At 35.1% G+C, this 18,753-nt stretch overlaps 2 protein-coding genes across 7 annotated transcripts in view; one reads left to right on the top strand and one right to left on the bottom strand.

Moving 5' to 3' along the window:
* The first annotated feature begins 102 nt into the window (after positions 1-102).
* PpV (Protein phosphatase V) lies at positions 103-4,555 on the top strand. Its single transcript, XM_003690849.4, has 7 exons — positions 103-590; positions 735-830; positions 944-1,151; positions 1,280-1,359; positions 1,436-1,541; positions 1,621-1,782; positions 1,862-4,555. Exons 1-7 carry the CDS (start codon positions 522-524, stop codon positions 2,050-2,052), a joined length of 912 nt encoding a protein of 303 aa, XP_003690897.1. The 5' UTR covers positions 103-521; the 3' UTR covers positions 2,053-4,555.
* A 205-nt stretch (positions 4,556-4,760) lies between these two features.
* Hr4 (nuclear hormone receptor 4) overlaps positions 4,761-18,753 on the bottom strand; it is a 140,450-nt gene continuing 126,457 nt past the window's right edge. For all 6 annotated transcript variants that reach the window (XM_086908121.1, XM_086908124.1, XM_086908122.1 and 3 more), the window contains 7 exons: positions 18,242-18,452; positions 17,279-17,632; positions 14,199-14,333; positions 13,632-13,895; positions 12,828-13,020; positions 12,240-12,367; positions 4,761-11,918 (listed from right to left, as the gene is read on the bottom strand). In XM_086908121.1, coding sequence (XP_086764247.1) covers positions 11,838-11,918; positions 12,240-12,367; positions 12,828-13,020; positions 13,632-13,895; positions 14,199-14,333; positions 17,279-17,632; positions 18,242-18,452 — 1,366 coding nt within the window. In that variant the 3' untranslated portion in view covers positions 4,761-11,837. The remainder of the gene's footprint in view (positions 11,919-12,239; positions 12,368-12,827; positions 13,021-13,631; positions 13,896-14,198; positions 14,334-17,278; positions 17,633-18,241; positions 18,453-18,753) is intronic.

The following is an 18,753-nucleotide window of genomic DNA, read 5'->3' as shown; positions in this document are numbered from 1 at the left end:
CAAAAATAAAACAAAAGTTACTAGAATTTGTTAAAACGATGTTATTATTGGATGATATATCATGTGTTCTAAAAACTAATATCTATTTCAAAATCGTTGAATGCTTAAAATTGTTAAAATAACTATACTGACACATGATATATTTGTATTTATTGACATTGATAGTGGAAATGTATTTCAATATATTTTTGATAAAAGATTTTCAATTTTGAGTATAATTTCCTTTTTTATAAAGATAATTTAGAACCAATAATATGAAAGGATTGCGGGGAATAAAAGTTGGTGTTTTTTAATCTTGCTTCATAGTAGGTTAATTAAGTTTGCATCTAACGCGATGAGAAGAAGTAATTCCTTGTTAAATAGAATATTTAAGGTTTTATGAGTAAAATGAATAAAAATTGGAAATTTGATTAAAATTATTTCGGTAAAACAATTTATAAAAATATAAATCAACTATAAATTCAGTGTACACATATGTAAGTGAGGGCGCGATCAGTATTTTCCTACGATACGAGTCCAAAATGTCAGACATCGATAAATGGATGGAACTTGCAAAAGAATGCAAATATCTTCCCGAAAATGATCTTAAGGTAAACAATATATAAAAAATATTGTTTAGTATGATCTCAATTTTGTTATATCTTGTTAACGCATATGACGATAAATTAAACGTACATTCATAGGTTATTTGAAATCTCTGTTTGTCTCTTAACAATTAAGTTAATTTTGTTTAGAAACTTTGTGACTTGGTATGTGACATATTATTAGAAGAATCTAATATTCAACCAGTATCTACACCGGTAACAGTGTGTGGAGATATTCATGGTCAGGTAAGTTTTATAGTTTTGTTCTAACCTCAATATGATATCGATATCTTTAGAGATAACGATGTTGACGAAACCAAAATGTTTGATAATTGTTATAATTGTTTATTTTATTTTAGTTTTACGATTTAGAAGAATTATTCCGTAATGGAGGCGCTGTGCCTGAGACAAATTATATATTTATGGGAGATTTTGTAGATAGAGGGTATTATAGTGTAGAAACGTTTACCCGCCTACTCACACTTAAAGCTAAATGGTCTGATAGAATAACATTACTTCGTGGAAATCATGAATCCAGACAAATTACCCATGTTTATGGTTTTTATGGTTAGTATATATCGTATTATAAAAATTATTACATTCATGTAATATATTTTAAAAAATATATTTAATAATAATTTATTACTATGCATGTCTAATAATTATGGTGATTAAGCTTGTTATGTCATATGCAGATGAGTGTCAAAACAAATATGGCAATGCTAATGCATGGAAATACTGTTGTAAGGTGTTCGACTTACTCGCAGTTGCTGCCGTTAGTATTTGTAAATAATAAATAAATTTAATACTCATTTAATATATTTAATATAAATACGAATATTTTTATTTAGTTAATTGATGATCAAGTACTTTGTGTGCATGGTGGATTATCTCCAGCCATTAGAACATTAGATCAAATTAGGACAATTGAAAGAAATCGAGAAATTCCACATAAAGGTATTATACAAGTTTTTTAAAATTATTATTTTTTTTGAATATATCGAAGCTTTTTACATTATTTTGATTTTTGTTACAGGTGCTTTTTGTGATTTAGTTTGGTCCGATCCAGAAGATGTAGAATCATGGACTATTAGTCCGCGTGGAGCAGGTTGGTTATTTGGAAGTAAAGTAACATATGAATTTATGGAAATCAACGATCTTAAACTTATTTGTAGAGCTCATCAATTGGTTCATGAAGGTATATAAATAATAAATAACAAAGAATATGTAAGAAAAATTTTATGATTATATTTTATATATTTCAATTTTATTTACAGGTTATAGATATATGTTTAATGATAAGCTTGTAACAGTATGGTCAGCTCCAAATTATTGTTATCGCTGTGGTAATGTAGCTAGTATTTTACAGTTCACAACTGTTGATCAAAGAAATCCAGTGCTATTCCAGGCAGTGCCTGATTCCGAAAGAGTAATTCCACCTTTAAATATTACACCATACTTTTTGTGATCTAACCTAGTGCTCCATTTGTTTGGATGCAGGAAAGTGATATCTGCGTCTAGACGTTACGGAATTACATGACTGTTTCTTCATGTTGATGGATACAGGCTGGTACTTTGACGGAGCATCAAATTTCAAAAATGTATTAAACTATGATACATTATTTAGAATTTTAATTTAAAACAAATTTTTTTTTATGTTTTTATAAAAGAACATGTGTGTCATTTGGAGAACAGAATTATCATGTGATTACCTATTCAGGGAATGTTCTTACACGTTTTTTAGGAAATTTATCCATTTTTGTATGTTAAGGAATTAACTTTTATATATGTATATATACATATATAAAAAATATATATATATATATACATGTATATATATGTATATACATGTGTATATATATATATATATATGTCAAACGCCTGCCATTGCATCAGCCTGATTCCCCTAGTTTGAAAAATGTTTCGCATTGAAATAAATGTGAACACTGTGGTCTAGACGCTTTTGCTGTCTACTGTGTACATTCTATAGAGCATTCGCATCTCAGAGCGATATCGTGAACGTGTTGTTCTAAAGGCTAAGAGCTTTTAAATAAGTTATGAACATAAACAACAAATGGTTCAGTAATGAATAAATAAATGAAAATGAAAAATCATTTAAATATTCCAAAATGGAAGAATCTCTGAGTATAGTGAATGCTTAATTGATATTATGATCGTTGTGCGTAGAATTCAGGTTTATTAAAGCGTGAGCATATATACTACTGTTAAGGTCTTCCTGAGTATGTAATTGATCTGTTTCTGGTTTAGATACTGTGTGTGCTGCGTGCAATTCTTTTTATTCTAGATGCGCAATCAGTGTTCTTAGCAGCATAAAGTCGGCGGTTCTGTCGAGGTACAAATAGTATGTAGCAGTAGCCAAAGTTTTCCTACCTAGGTAAGGAAATTCAGTAGAAAAATTGTATTATATGATAGAAGTTTTGTTATTATTATTATTATTATTATTTTTTTTTTTTTTTGCACACGACAATTTTATATTTCACTCTCTTTTTTTCCTTTTATGAGCTCAAAATACAAATTTGCGAAACATCTTAAAACTATAAAAAATTTTTTCACAATATCGGCCTTTTTAGCCATGTTCTACTTTTATGTGTACAGAGCAATAGTTTGAATATTATTATATTCTCTTATATTCTCTTGTACAGTTTCCATATTATATGCCAAATCGCTGTCGTACTGAATAATTATAATAGCTAGATTGTCATAAGTTCATTAATGTAGGGAGCAACTTTTAAGAACCAAGACCCTTAGCAATGTGCCTCTAAATTAATAAGCGTTTGTGTAATATAATGATACGATATTGATACATAATTAATGGAACGCACCGGCCATTGCGTATCATAAGCCTGAATTCTGGCCATCGATTTGCTAGCTCATGATATTCCTAACCGATCACAGACCCGACAAATATGGCATTGGCATTGGCACTGGCTGTCAAGTTGAAACTACTCTATTTTGAGTTTTGTGATATAGTTCAAGCGAGGCATGTGAAAATTGCGTCGATGTTTGTAACGATTTTCCATGTCGGATCGTTTGAAGATGTTTTGAAGACTTGTTATTTCAAAAAAAAAATGAAAAAAAAAAAAATAGTCAACTTTTGAACAGTGCCTTCAGAACTATAACACGACGGTCTACTAGAAATAAATACTTTCTATTGACGGATAATCATAGACGAACTAGGACGGATCATATAAATAACAGAGAGCTTAACAAGAGCGTGTATAAGGAATTCTCTTCACTTTTTTAGAAAATATTATTAACAATTCTTTTTATCATATTTCGATCTTTATTATTATCTCGTAAGATATTTTGGCGTCCAATTCGATGATTGCTTTACATGATACTTTTTACATTTTACAATATTATCGATGAAAAGAAAAAAAAAAAAAAAAAGATACGAGTTATATATATATAATATATTCAGATTGTTACAATATGCAATTATACGATTTTACATTAATCACTGCTTTATCGATATAATTACATTATCGATATTATATTAGATAGATCATTACACAAGGCAAGACACGGAGTTTACGTTACAAACTCGACTTGTCGGTTTTGCAGCCTCTATTATCGTAAAACGGTGATAATGCGTGAGAATGCCTACGTAGTACGGATATCCTAGAAATCGTAAAAGTATTAGCCTCTGTGTCTACCTAGGTATTCATAGCAGTCACCTTTGAAATGCCTCTGTCTGTGATCGCTTTAATCTTATCGAAGTGTCCAAGCGCTTGCGATCGGTAAGTTCATGGGAATAAAAACAATGACATTAAATAATGAGACTAATTTAGCTTAATAAATGTTCTCTGTGCAGGAGCTTGAACACTGCGCATAATTCTTAAAGATCTCACAGGTAGACAACATTTTAAACGATCATGTACCTTGAAAGTATAGATTTTGTTATGTTAATGTAATGAAACGTCTGTAATAAAAATGCGCAAAAATTGCAACTGACATTATCAATAATACTCCCGTTATTATTGTCATAAATAAAGTACAAATATATCTATATGTATACACACGTACACAAACATATATATACGTATATATATATATATATATATATATGTATGTATGTATCGTGAAATATCGAAGGAAAAAGATATCGTATGTGGGTATGGAATATGGGTATGGAATAATAAAGATATCATCAAATTTGTTCATCTTTAATTAGTTTATTTACTTGTAATAATATTATTTTCATCGTATATATAATAATTCTATTTACTCCTTACTATTTATATATAATAATATAGTGTATTTATGTTCATTATGTATAATATATTATCTACATTTATAATCCCTATGAAAGGCATCTCCAAACAGACTTCAGATTTACTTTTTTTTTTTTTTTTTTTTTAAAATATCTTATTTATTCATAAAAATACAGGGGGTTTACGCGCCACCTGTGAAGTCTAACCTGTTTTGCCCGGAACCGATAGCACCCGATTTTATTGGTCGGATGAACAACATTATATTATATCTTACAATTCTTAATTCTTGCAATAACAACGAATTTATTATTACGATTCTCAACATCATCTATGTACATATCATTATGGAAACAAGTTCGACGATTTTTCTGCTCGATTACAATCTTGTAAGCGCGTCCACGTTCTATTTCTCGTTGTATGATATTCATTTATATAATCACATTGTTTTAATATATAATCATCGCCATTGAATAAAACTGATTGAAAAATCAAATAATTTTTAGAATTATTCTGATCGTACGAAAAACGAAATGCAGTGGAAAATGCAACAGGTAAATTGAATTATTTAATGAAATCTTGACTAAGGATCAAAAATAAGTAAAAAATTAAAATATAAATTTTTGCAAAAAATTTATATAAAAGTATATACACATTTTCTTTTTCATCGACTAGAATATTTAATTAATTAATAAAAATATTCGATTTTTTCACGTATTAATGTAACAAGACAAATTAGTTGCAATGTTTTCAGTCTGTTTTTAATTATATATTGTTCTTTCAAGTATTATGAAATCACGGAATTATTTCAACTATACATATATAATTCTGTATTTGAACTAATAATAAAATTTAAACTTCAAACTAAATTTGCATAATTTACAACGAAAGAAGAATTTGTAACCGAAATATGTAAAAATAATTTCTTTGAACAATTCTTTAAAAAATTATAAAATATATAAAATATATAAAATGCATCAATAATATTTAAATCATATCCATATGATGTGGAATCATCGTTTATTAAAAAAATAAAAAAAAGTATATTCATTATAAAGATCAAAATTATAAATAATTATAATTATTATAAATAAATTATCGTTAATCGAATCAGCATAAGAATTTAAAGAATATTGTTTGAAATAATTTAACAAATATTTTTAGATAAATCAACGAGATATTGAATTTCGCGCGCAAAAGTTGAAAAATGATTAGCAGTAACGTAGCGTTCGGTTCCCGGCAGAGCAGTAACTCACGCGGCGCCCAAATCTCAGTTACAAAAGGAATAGTCGAAGGTAAACGAGATGATAAAAATGTATTTCCTAAACGTAGGTAGAAATTGGTAACTTTGACTCACTCATTGAAAAAGTATTTCTTCTTGCCAATCCGGCATTCGTGTTTTCTTTCTGCCCGTCGTTTTTGGGTTAACGTTTGCATTTCGCGCTTCTTCATTTATACCGTGACAAGCAGCATACTTCAGTGTTAACCGATTTATTCGAAGTGATGATGCGCGTTTGAAATTTCGGAGAAAGTGTTGTGGTTTTAACAAAGCAATAACGAAATACCAGTGAATTTATGCGGTTCTTGACGAAAATCGACGATGGGAGAAAATATATCGGTGAGTGAAATATATAATAACATCTTAATTTAAAAATTTACATACAAAAATTAATTGAGCGTCGTATCGACGTTTAACGTCATTTCGATGTCAGTTTGACAAACATATTATATTACTAATTTTTCGATCGTTATCAATCGTTTCGAAAGAAATACAAGTTTTTATCATCATTGTGAATATTTGAATAATTGAAATTTAAACGATGGAGTGAAAAAATATGTCTATATTCCCTTATAAAAGTTCAAACGGTATATATATATATATATGTATATCTGTATATATGTATACGTTGCATGATTCCATGCGCAGAAGCTCAATTTTACAACAATCGCGCAATTAGGAACACTGTGGCGCCGCTTGACACTATATAAGAACAGGTATAACACGGAATTATACAAAGAGACAGGACTAGTACTTTCAACGTAGTTATTATTAAACCTTTTCGTACAATATGTACAAAGTTAAACCCACAAACGAGAGGCATATGTATTTTTTATATTTTTAAATTTCATCTTTTTTTTTTTTTTCTTTTACTTTTGCTCAATAGACTCTCACTCGCACTTAAATATTAAAGGTTGGGCATGATAATACTCGCGGGTAGTATAATGCCCTAAGTCTTGCTGATCCAACGCATAGCTCTCCCGTAAGCAGCTGCTGTACTCCCAGACATCGGTGCACATTTCATTTTATACAATATACATATTTATATTTATATTTATATTATTTATATTTATATTTATATTTATATATACTTATATATAATGCAATATAATAGACAGTCCAACTCGGCGCTTTTTCTCTTGACGCAACGTTCTTTTTCTCCTCGTCGTTCTTTAACATTCGACTCGACACTACCATTCGTATGTACACGCTAACAATAAATAGGAGGCGACAAGAAAAGAATTCTCCGCGGGAAATAGATAATATTTACGGACTAAATATTAAAAAAATTAAAAAAAAAAAAAAAAAAGAAAAAAGGGAAAAACAGAATTGATCGATGAACGAGAGAGAGGATGTAGGAACATAAGAATAATCGAGATTAGGAGAATATGCCTAGGAGAAAAGGGAAGGGAAGGGGAAGAGAAATAATAAGAAAAGAAAGAGAGAAAAGGAATAAACGTAAAATCAGTTTAAATGCTAACACGTTACGCTCTTTCTCTTCGTTATTGCACTACACTAAAAACGGTAACTTCAAAAGTATAACATCTCGCGTGTAAACGTTCGAAAATTATAATGAGTTTACATGCGCGAAGGAAGAATCGAAAAGGTATTTTCCCTCGTCGGTATTCATAATAATACGAAATATACCAAAAATATGATACGAAATATTCACTTAACGTAATTAATTTAAGCGAGGTTCTTCTCTATTTTTTTTCTTCGTTCTTCTTGTTTTATTTATTTATTTTTTTCTCTATCTTTTTTTCTCTATCTCTTTTTCGCGGTTGCGACCTCATCGACCGTCCAATTGAACACAGAGACAAGTGTACGATGATGTCCGGGGAATACAGGAACCGTTACCCCCAGTTCCTTAACCGCAAATAATATACATTGTTTACCGTATGAAGTATCCCATCGTTAGTTAAGTCTTATAGTATGGACAAGTATCCTTAGGCTAGTAGGCCCAAGGTCTGTGTGTATGTAGTTCTCGTGTTGATTATTATTTATTTATTTACTTTATTTTATTTTATTTTATTTTTTTCGTATGTGCGCTCGCGACCACGAGTCCGGCGAAATTGTCTCGAGATGTGAGAAAAAAAAAAAAAAAAAGGCAACAAGGTTTGTCGAGAGTAGAGAACTTGTTTTGAGCAGAAAATTCGCTTGATAACTTATCGTCTCGATTAAAAAAATATTACGTAAAAATATCAATAGTAAATATATATATAGATAGATAGATAGATAGAATGAACGCGATGATGAGCGCGAAATTGAAACGATTAAGGTGATAAATGCAACACGACCGAAGACATATTGACACTTCGGGATCGAAAAAAAAAATCAGAGAGAGAGAGAGAGAGAGAGAGAGAGAGAGAGAGAGAGAAGGAAATATTTCGATTTCATCGTACTCGTGATCGGTATGCGTACCGGTGAATAGCGCGTGTTTACGATAACTTCTATGGAGGCAAGATGAAACAATCACGTTGTGATAGAACGTGCGCAGATTAACCATAACATGCGTATACAAGGAGCATTATTCATTATTATCTTTTTTTTTCTTCTTTTTTTTTTTCTTCTTTTTTTTTCCCCCTTTTCCAAGACACGAACAAGACATTTCTGACATGGCGTTAGAAGCCACAGGTGGTTTGCTTTTTATTCGTATATTTCCATTTCCTATTATGGGTCTTCGCTTAATCTTAAATAATTGAGCCAATCCTGAAAAATCGTGGTATCTCTGAGCCGTGAGGAATACTAAATTGTCACACGCTTTAAGTTAAATTGAATTATGTATACTATTATATTTAATACTTGATACTAATTCGTCAAAGTAGGAGAAACTGAGAATTGAATCAAAAGTCTGCGCGAGGGAGAAAAAAATTATATTGAAATTTTAATTTCGTTCCTTTTTTCTTTTTTCTTCTTATCGTCGAATGCAAGCCTCCTCGCGGAAAAGAAATACCAAGTTTCTTACTGTTCGTATTTTTCGTTCGTTTACGCGTTTTATCTTTCTTTCTTTCTTTCTTTCCTTCTTTCTTTTCTTTTCTTTTCTTCTTGTATATAATACTATGAAATTATCGCAGTCGTTTTAACGAGGAATCATAAAAAAAAATTATCTTTCGTTCGCGGATCAATGGTGAACACCTGGTAACGAGAAACGAAGAGGGCGCGCGCGCGCGCGCGCGGCCACGTTTCGAACGATCCGATCCTTGCAAGGAATCATCGATAGAAAAAATATCACTTCGATTATTACGGCAGGCTACGAATTCATATTAGAGCTATATAAAAAATGTTATACGTTAAAAAGTTCCCCTTACGTCGAAAATTAGTTAACAATACGAGAGAAACAGTTTTCGTTTACAAAAATTTTGCAAAATATATTTTTGCAATTATTCGAAGCGTTATTCCACTTTAAAAATCGAATCGTAAAAACGTTCGTGAAAACGTACGCGAACCAATTGTCCACGAGAGATTTTGTACGCGGCACGCTTATCTTTATTTCTTTTTTCTTTCTTTCTTTCATTCTTTCTTTCTTTCTTTCTTCCTTTCTTTCTTTTTTTGTAAGCTCTAGAAACGCGTGTGACGTGGACGATCTCAGGCGCGTGACGATCCGGGAGAAGGATGGAGGATCGGATCGTTCGAAGAACGAGTAAAATATCGATTACGAACAAGGACATCTTCGACCGTGGTGAATGATGCATATGATATTATAACGCGTCAAGATTTACATTGATGACGATAAAATTGTAAATTAAGAAAACGGTGAATATATATATATATATTGTATGTATATATATAATATAGTCTTCTGTGTTGCGCGCTTGGACCATGATTCGGAGTGGTTGATCGACGACAAGAACGACAATAACAACAAGGACGATTCACGAATCGATAAGTCTGTAGCCTAGATCCTAGCCAAGATTTCCATTCGAATGTGTTCAACGTCGGGGCTTTCTTTTCTTTCGGTACAATGGTAGGGCACCTTTGCGATCAGACATCGAGATTGCTCTCTGAACCTTTCACGAATATATAGTTTCAGTTTTTCTTTTTATTCGAGATCCAACGGTCACGCGAACGCCATCGTTTTTTTCTTTTTTTTTTTTTTTTTTTTGCCAACGTCCATTCAAAAGGCCCCAGTTCAAAATTCCATTCGACTGAAAAATTCTACTCGAGGGCCGTGTATTCCGTGTATCTTCTCTTATTTATATATATATATATACGAAAAAAAAAATGGTAACTGAAAAATATATCACACTTACGATTTGTGATGAAAATAATTGGTTAGTTATTGGTTTAAAGATAGGATTATCATTGTGTGGATTTTCGAGAGTATTCGAGCGTTTATAAGCGTTTAAGAATCACTTTTTTTTTCTCTCGAGGATGGATAATACATACGTGTTCGTCCGTCGTGATATTATATACGTATATATATATATATATATTTATTATAGTTGCGTGCAAAGATACTCAGAAACGCGGCGATCGATTCCGTTCAACGATTGTTTTGCGTTTAATAAAAAAACTCATCATCTCACGATCTCAACACCATCATCTCAATATCGTCGTCGTTGTCATTATCATCATCATTGTCGTCGTCATTGACTGAATTATATCATCGTTATATCATCGTTATGATCACCATTATCATCGATATCGGTCGATTGATCTTTCGGTCGTTTTGGTAGTCTGCTATTTATAGTTCGATAGTGATGGAGAATAATAGTAATAGTAGCAGTATAGTAGTAGTAGTAGTAGTAGTAGTAGTAGTAGTAGTAGTAGTAGTAGTAATAGTAGTAATAGTAGTAGTAGTAGTAGTAGTAGTAGTAGTAGTAGTAGTAGTAGTTGTAGTAGCAGCAGTAGTAGTAGGTGGTAGTAGGTGGCCTACAGTGAGCGTACGTAACGAGAGTCTTATTATCGATCGGATTATGCAACGTGAACACACAATGACGTAGTTGCGCGGTACTGCGTACAGAAATATATTATTATAGTCTTTTAGTTTCGATAAAAAAGTTCAGTTCCCCTCCTCGGATTGATTTCCCATCTCGAGGTGGCGCGCTTTCTCTCTATCTCTAACTCTCCCTCTCTTTCTCTCCCGCTCTCTCGCTCTCTCTCGAATTTTTTATTATTTCTTTCGTTAATTTTCTTCTTTTTTTCTTTTTTTTTTTCTCTTTTTTTTTTCTTCTTTTTTTTCTTTTTTCTTCTTATTTCTTCTTATTTTAAAGCATTCTCTCCCCTCTTTTTTTTCCTTTCTTTCTTCCTTTCTTTCTTTTTTTTTTTTCGCCCACGCAAATTTTTAGCTCACGTTTCCTTCGCTTCTCGTTTCTTCTTCTCGTATCTCTTTCGTCTTTTTTTTTCTTTCTTCCTCTCCTCTTTTATGAACGTTTATTTCGTCTGTTTTATCACGCTTTTCACAGGTTCCCCGTTCCCTTCTCGACCTTCTTCGTTTTTGTACAACGCAACGAACACACACATTTATATTATTTATATTATTTATATATATATATACCTTTTTTTTTATATAATTATTATACATACGCAAACAAAGCTTTTTTTCCCACAAGTCTTTCCCTTTCGATCTCTTTGTTTGCTCTTGCTCTTTGTTTGTTCGATTCTATTTATATATATATATATATATATATATATATATATATGTAAATTTATATATATATATATATATGTATATATATTTATATGTATAGTATGTATATATAGGTATTCAGCTTCGTTTATCGTCAGTTTGTTTTTTATTTACTATCTTTGAATTGTTGAGTTCAATAGGAAAGGAACGTAGAACATTTTACTCTCGAGTAGAAGAGCTGCCGCCGATTGTACCTGGAATTCATGAAGAAAACAGGATCGACTTAGATCTGTTATTGTTCCGTACTTGAAACAATGAAACAACGGTCGGTATAACAGAACAATGCGATAATTTACAGGAATTCGAAATTTTCTGTCTCTAATTTTCGTAAATTTCAAAAAAACCCCCCTTTTTACTCTACTCTATTTTGTTTCTTTATTTCCATTTCCCACTCAATTTATTCTTCATGTTCGTATGTATGTATGTATATATATATCACCGACCCGAGTGAAAATCTAAACGATTCGCGCGACGAACCATCAACCAGGGGAAATTTCTTTATTTGTCAGACTTACTTCGGGCAACCTGACGAGAAGATCGTGAAACCGATTCGGCTGTTGAGGGGCGCTGTGCTCGACAAAACTTCGCAGACAGCTCATGTACCGTTCTTGTAGATGTTCTAATTCCATCGTACCTCCACGTGCTAAGAGAGGACAGACACAGAAAGAGAAAGAGATCCGTGAGTGTGAAGGATGGCTGATGGATGGATGGATGGATGGACTGATTCGAACAAGCGTGCGTCTTCTTTCGTAATTAATCGTCTCGCTCGTAACGACGTAATTACTCTTTTTTTTCTTTTTTTTTTTGTAATTATTCGATCCTTGATTCAATTTTTATTTTTTTTTTTTTCTTTCGTCTCGAGGAAGAAGCGAGAATTTATTTATTTATTTATTTATTATTTTCCACGCTTCGATGATCGATCGAATAGTTACTACAATCTATAATACGAAAACTTACTTATATTGTTTCGCCAATTGCATTAGCAAAAAAAAAAAAAAAAAAGTCTCTTTTTATATCTTTCATATCAGCGATACTACTTACTGTATGTAGCAATACGATGCTTGTTTTCAACGATGAAAATCTGGATACTGGGATATACTTACCTTGCGAGAGCATGGTGATTACTTTCAGACAGACGTACTCCTCCATCCGTAATCTCACCCTCCTGAACATTAACGTGACATACGTAATCTTTTCCACCATCAGACCCACGTCTTGCTGCAATTGGTCCATGGTTATCGGCCGACCCATCATGTTCGTTAGGCACGTTTGCAACGTATACATGTTGTTCGAAACCTGTGCACAACACCGTATATTCGATACATTCACTTGTTAATCCAATTAACAAAAATCAAAAAATACACCTCTCCTCTCTAAACTCTCTGTCAATCCTACTTTTTCCAAAGTAGAAAGTTTCACGTTCACGCTCGAAACCGTAGAAAGTACTCTTCTACTCTTAGATTTATGTTATCAATTACGTCTTAGTAACTAGGGGAAAAAAGGCGCGTTTCGATAGATACGATTGTGCAGGTGCTGGTTATTTATTTTCCCGTTGTGGGATACAATCTGTATATTAGTCATTTAAAGAGAAAGTTCTTTATCCGCGGATGGTATTGGATTGTTCAGAAAGTAATTTCGTTTTTTCACACGAGCGTCGCTAGTCGAACGTTTATCTTCAGCCAACTTCATTCTGAACTTCGTGTTGTTAAGAAAAATTCGTTCGATTCTGCGCGGTTGTGTTTCTCGTGCGTGATAACAAAGATGTTAGACGTAAAGAAGCATTTTTGACATATTTTACTTTTTTATTACTACCGAAAAGGTAAGAATGTTGAGGCGAGAAAAAAGTTATGCAGCCAACGATCGTAAGATAGGAGGGAAGGAGAAAAAAAAAGAAAAGAGGTAATTACTTCTTGCATAAAATCCGCTCCCATCGCGTCGCTGCCGACGTTGGAGAACTTGTGTTGACCGTGTATCGCCTGGTAGGCGGAGGTGGTCAGCACGAGGATCTCGTGCCACTTGTGGGTGAGCAATGTCGTGTGAACTTCGACCGGTAGCTCAAGGTAAAACGGTAACCTTTTGGTCCACTGCACCAACTTGTACACTATACTGTCCCCTATCTGACACAGCTTGTCGCTTAAGTTTGATTTATGGTCCAGCAGCTCGTCCAAGTTCTGCAACGTATAAAACGGTGGAGGGGCGCTCGCATGAGCGAGGTTAAAATTCAGATTCCATCCCGGAAAGGGGAAAGAATCTTAAATCTTAAAATCTTGCGAGATCGACGAACTCTTTGCTCGGACGAAAGCTATACAATATTTTCTCATCCCAAAAACAATACGTGCTTCTCTCTTTGTTATTAAGTGTTATTAACTATTTGTAATATTATACACATTTTAATCATTGAGATGAATCGTCGGCAAAGGGTTTTTCAATTTCGACGATTAAATAAATATTGAAAATTAAAAACAAGCGTATACCCTCAACGTGGCAATATCTTGGAACTCGTCGCAGTCTATGAGGGACTGGATCATGGCGACAGTCGCGTCGAAAGGGAAAGATCGATCCCTCGAACTGCTTACCGTGTTGTCTAGCCTCTGCCTCAAGTGTACCACCTTGAAAAAGAAAAAAACAAACGAAACATTTTTCTCCTATAAATAAAAAAATCATCTCCCCCTCTCTTTCTCTCTCTCTCTCGCGACAATTTGGACAATCCGCGACAACGGAGAAGAAGAACGGACTCGTGCTTCCTACGTAAATCCGATCCGGCCTTTCACTGACCTTTCAATCCATCGAGGAAGTACCTCGAGGTCGGTATTTCTAGAGTATATATATATATATATATATACATACTTTATACGCGATTCGAGGGGAGAGCGAGGTCCGTGCTTTTCCCCCGTGACACGTTTCGAGGGGAAAGCCGCCGTTGTATACCCTCGGGTTTCGCGAGGAACGAGGAACGCGATGAAGCCGTGGGACACGCGTCTCTCGCCGCCGGAGGCGGCGATCTCATGGAGGTGGAGGGACGAGGAGAAGGTGTTGGAGGAGGAAGAGAAGGAGGTAGGGTGAGGTCAGTGTCCCTTGTGCAGACTTTCACGAGTTACGAAACCGGCGGAGAACTGCCCGTCCTTGGCACCGGTTGTCGCTGATTTTCTATTGTCCCTACTCTCCTACCGGACTCCTCGCGGTCGTCGTGTTTCTCTCCTTCTTCGAGCCGATTTTTCCAATACGTTCTCCTCTTCTGTATTTGTATTTTCGATCAAAATTAATCGATCTACGTATATATATCTATTCTTTCTTCTACGAAAACCGAGAGATTGCTAATTTTAGAATTATCGAAAGAGTGGAGCTCTCGCTTCTTGGATTACCTTTTTTGAGTAGATGGAAAAAGCGGATGGTAAGATATCGTTTGTAACGTTTTTTTCTTTTTTTTGAGAAATTTTCTAGCGCGAGTTCGCTATTCGAGTTGCCGCGAATCGAAGGATTCGGAGATGGAAAGTGACCTCCTTAATGCCGCTACGCTCCATCCACGGGCCAATATTTATCCGGGCCGGGGAGAGTCATCGATTTCACTTTTGGCAATGGCCTCTACCCAAGCTCTCTGACCGTTCCCGGTAATTCTTCTCGTTGTTTGCATACCTCACGTGCTCCGCGAACCGTGTAACGCGCGCCCTTCGATCTCCATATTTCTCATCGCGCCCATCGATCATCGTCCAACCCTGCCAACTCTTTCGGTCAAGAATCTTCGAGGGCGACGAAACCTTGTTCTCTTCGATTCCTTTACCGTGTTCTTTTTCTTTTTTTTTAAGTAATTTTAGTAATAGAAGTGGTATCGTTTAATCTTAGATTTATTGGCATTGATCGAGAGCCACGTCACGATAAATAAATTTCAACTGCTGGTTCGGATTTTTTTTTTTTTTTTTTTTTGTAAAAAAATAATAAGGAAACGTTGAAATTTGTGGACAGACCGTTTTGCTATAATTTATAGCAGCGAAAATTTAATTGTTAATTATACGAATTATAGACACGAATAATGCAAAATGAAAGACAGAAATTTTTCGAAAATGACGAATTAGATCTGATCAGATCGTTGTCCGTCCATATCCGTATCGATTAACGACGAAAAAAAAGGAAAAGAAATATCGCAGAACGTTGCGATTCGTGAGAAAATCGGCATCATTTCGATTGTCGAGTCGGATAGATAGGACTCTAATAAGGAAACGCTTTCACGATGTAAAAGATAATGCTGCGTTTGGACGAGTACGAAAAGGCATGCGAGACGGCCACCACCACCGCTCGCTCCTTCTATCTATCGGCTTTCGTAATGTGGGAAACCTTGAGACTTGCGCAAGCGGACTCGTAAGAAAGTGAAATTGCAACGTGGAGTTCATTCATATTTCAAGATTGTTCCGCTCGAAACCGATCAAAAATATTGCTCGAATTCGATCATTTTCCCTCCCCTTCGTTTCGCTTTTAATTCAATTTAATTTTATATATATATATATATTTTCCACGAGATATTTTAGCATAGGTATGGCTGATCACGGAAAAGCGGACTCGTTCTTTACATCATCGCGTGCTAGTTTCTCACATTCGAGGATCGATCGAGTTTAAACTTTTCTGCTAACCTCCTCCAACAAGCAATGAGAACGCGCGCGATTGGTTTTGTAATCGCGTATATTCGTTTCCTGCGTGACCTCATCGCGCGCGAATACGAAGAAAATATTCGTTTTCCCGATTATCATCGAGCATGAAAACTAAGTGGGAAGCTTCGAAGAGAAAACTCGAATCGAACGACGACGAGAAGAAGGAAATATTTCGCAGGAAAGATCGCGATCGCGTGCAGCTGGTGATTCGAAAGTGAAAGTGAAGATACACGTTCTCATCACCGCCACCGGTGCATTCTCCCGGCGCAAATGGATCAACTTTTGTCGACCCGCCGCTCGATTTCTAACGAGCCGCCTCGAATAAATCACTGGAAATCGGTTGTGCGCCACGATTGCACCGGTTGCGACGTTGATCTATAACGCGAGAGCTCGCGGAGTGTTGTGTGTGTGTGTGTGTGTGTGTGGAGAGCGTCGACAGGAGAGAGAAAAAACGCGCTTCACACGTATATAATACGTATATAATGGTGGTTGGCTCGTTAGATAATCTTGGCCCGAGATGGAGATCCCGATAGAGAAATATGGAACCTCTCTCGCAAAGTGTATATCTTGCGCGCTTTCGTGAGTTATCGCGCAGACGCATCGCGTGAAATCGAGCCAACCGTGTTGCGTCACGGTTGCTCGCAAACTTGGAGCAAGAAAAACACGTAGTAAAAAACGTTAATCGCGCGCGACAACGACGTATCTCTTTCTCGTTTCTTCTTTTAGAAAACCGATCTATTTCTCTTCCTTCTTCTTCTTTTCCTTTCGAGAAATATAAACACGCCTGTCCATGGTTGAAAAGTCGATCGATTCGACTTGGAAATAACACGCCAAGAGACGCGAAGATCTCTACTATTGGATCGCGGTGAGACGATTTTTGGTGAAAAAAATTAGAAATTGAAGATGGTACTCACTTCGGAGGGGTTGGTGAGCGCCGTCTTGAGGATCGTCCCGTTGACCAGGTGGCCCGAATGCGCAGGGTGACTCGAGTGGCTGGTGGTAGATTGCGAGTTGAGCGGGTCGCCGGACGTGATCTTGTGATGATGAAGGAAACCGCCGGCCAGCTGGACGTGCTGCTGTTGGCTATGGTGGGCGACCGCGGCTACGGCCATGTGCTTGTCGAGCATCGTCGAGCCCATGGTGCTCTTGCTACCGCCGAGGGACCCCGACCCGTTCACACCGCCAACGTTACCCCCGCTGCTTATGCCACCCATGCCTCCACCCACTCCGCTCGTTTTGTTACTTTTCTTGTGCTTTTTGTACTTCACCTTACGCATGAAACGAACGGAAAACGGGGTAAAATTAATCGTCGTTATCGTCGGGAGAAGAAGAAGAAAACAATCACGTTTCATTAATGCTCGAATACGTTTCTCTCTTTTTCCAATATCCCTACTATTGTTATTTGGAAGAAAAGTTTGTATATATGTGTTTCTTTACCTGTATTATATATTATTTATTACATCTGATGAATTGAACGTAGGTTTTAATATTTTGATGATAATAGAAATAATAAATTTAAATTTATATATATTATTATTCATCGTTTATTTATGGATTATTATATAAAAGCTAAGGTATCGAAGCTATATCTATTATCATTAAAATTACGGGATATTACGATTAATAATGATTTGCAAAATAAAATTTAATTACGTAAATAATTTTCTAATTATTATTAATTCATTTGGAGTTTTAAAATTAAAATCGATCATTTCGTATCTTTTCTTAATTTAATCACGTTCGAATACGACCATATATATGCACATATATATGTGTGTGTGAACAAAATTGACGAAGAATTAGAAGATCGATCCGAGGTTTCGAGCTCGTGTCTTTTCCCGACAACGCGCGTGTATGGTAAAAATGTGGATACCAACCTTGTAAAGGTTATACACAGCACCAGAATTTCTTCCCCCAGGCATCCGATCTTCTCGAACCGCCTGAAGGACCATACCCTGTTCAATGCACTTTTTGAAACGACAGTACTGACACCTGTTCCTCTGGGCCTTTGTGATTTCGCAACCACCTTCCGCCACGCATGTGTACACTCGCCTATTTTGTACAGTCCTTTTGAAGAAACCTTTACACCTGCGCATACGTAATTTCACACGCTGTTTCACCCGGTTATATATATAATAAGAGAGAATCTCGCGTAAACGAAAAATATCGCGCCTTTTAAAAAAAAAAAAAACGAGACAGGATTACGATTTCATTAAAGCATTCTTTTTTTTTTTTTTGCCCCCTCTTCTCCGAGGGAATCAACTCGCCAAAGTTTATCTCTCGAGGGGGGAGGGGAGAGTATCTCGATACTAGAAACTACCGATTAAAGATTCACAGGCGGGGAATTACGCAGGCACACAGGGGATCGTCGTCGAGTTTTTCCAACTAA

The sequence above is a fragment of the Apis florea genome, unplaced genomic scaffold (genome assembly GCF_048593485.1).
Source record: "Apis florea isolate Af1SG1 unplaced genomic scaffold, ASM4859348v1 contig_3068_pilon, whole genome shotgun sequence".
Classification (NCBI taxonomy): Eukaryota; Metazoa; Arthropoda; class Insecta; order Hymenoptera; family Apidae; genus Apis; species Apis florea.
This window is presented reverse-complemented; position numbering and strand designations above follow the sequence as displayed.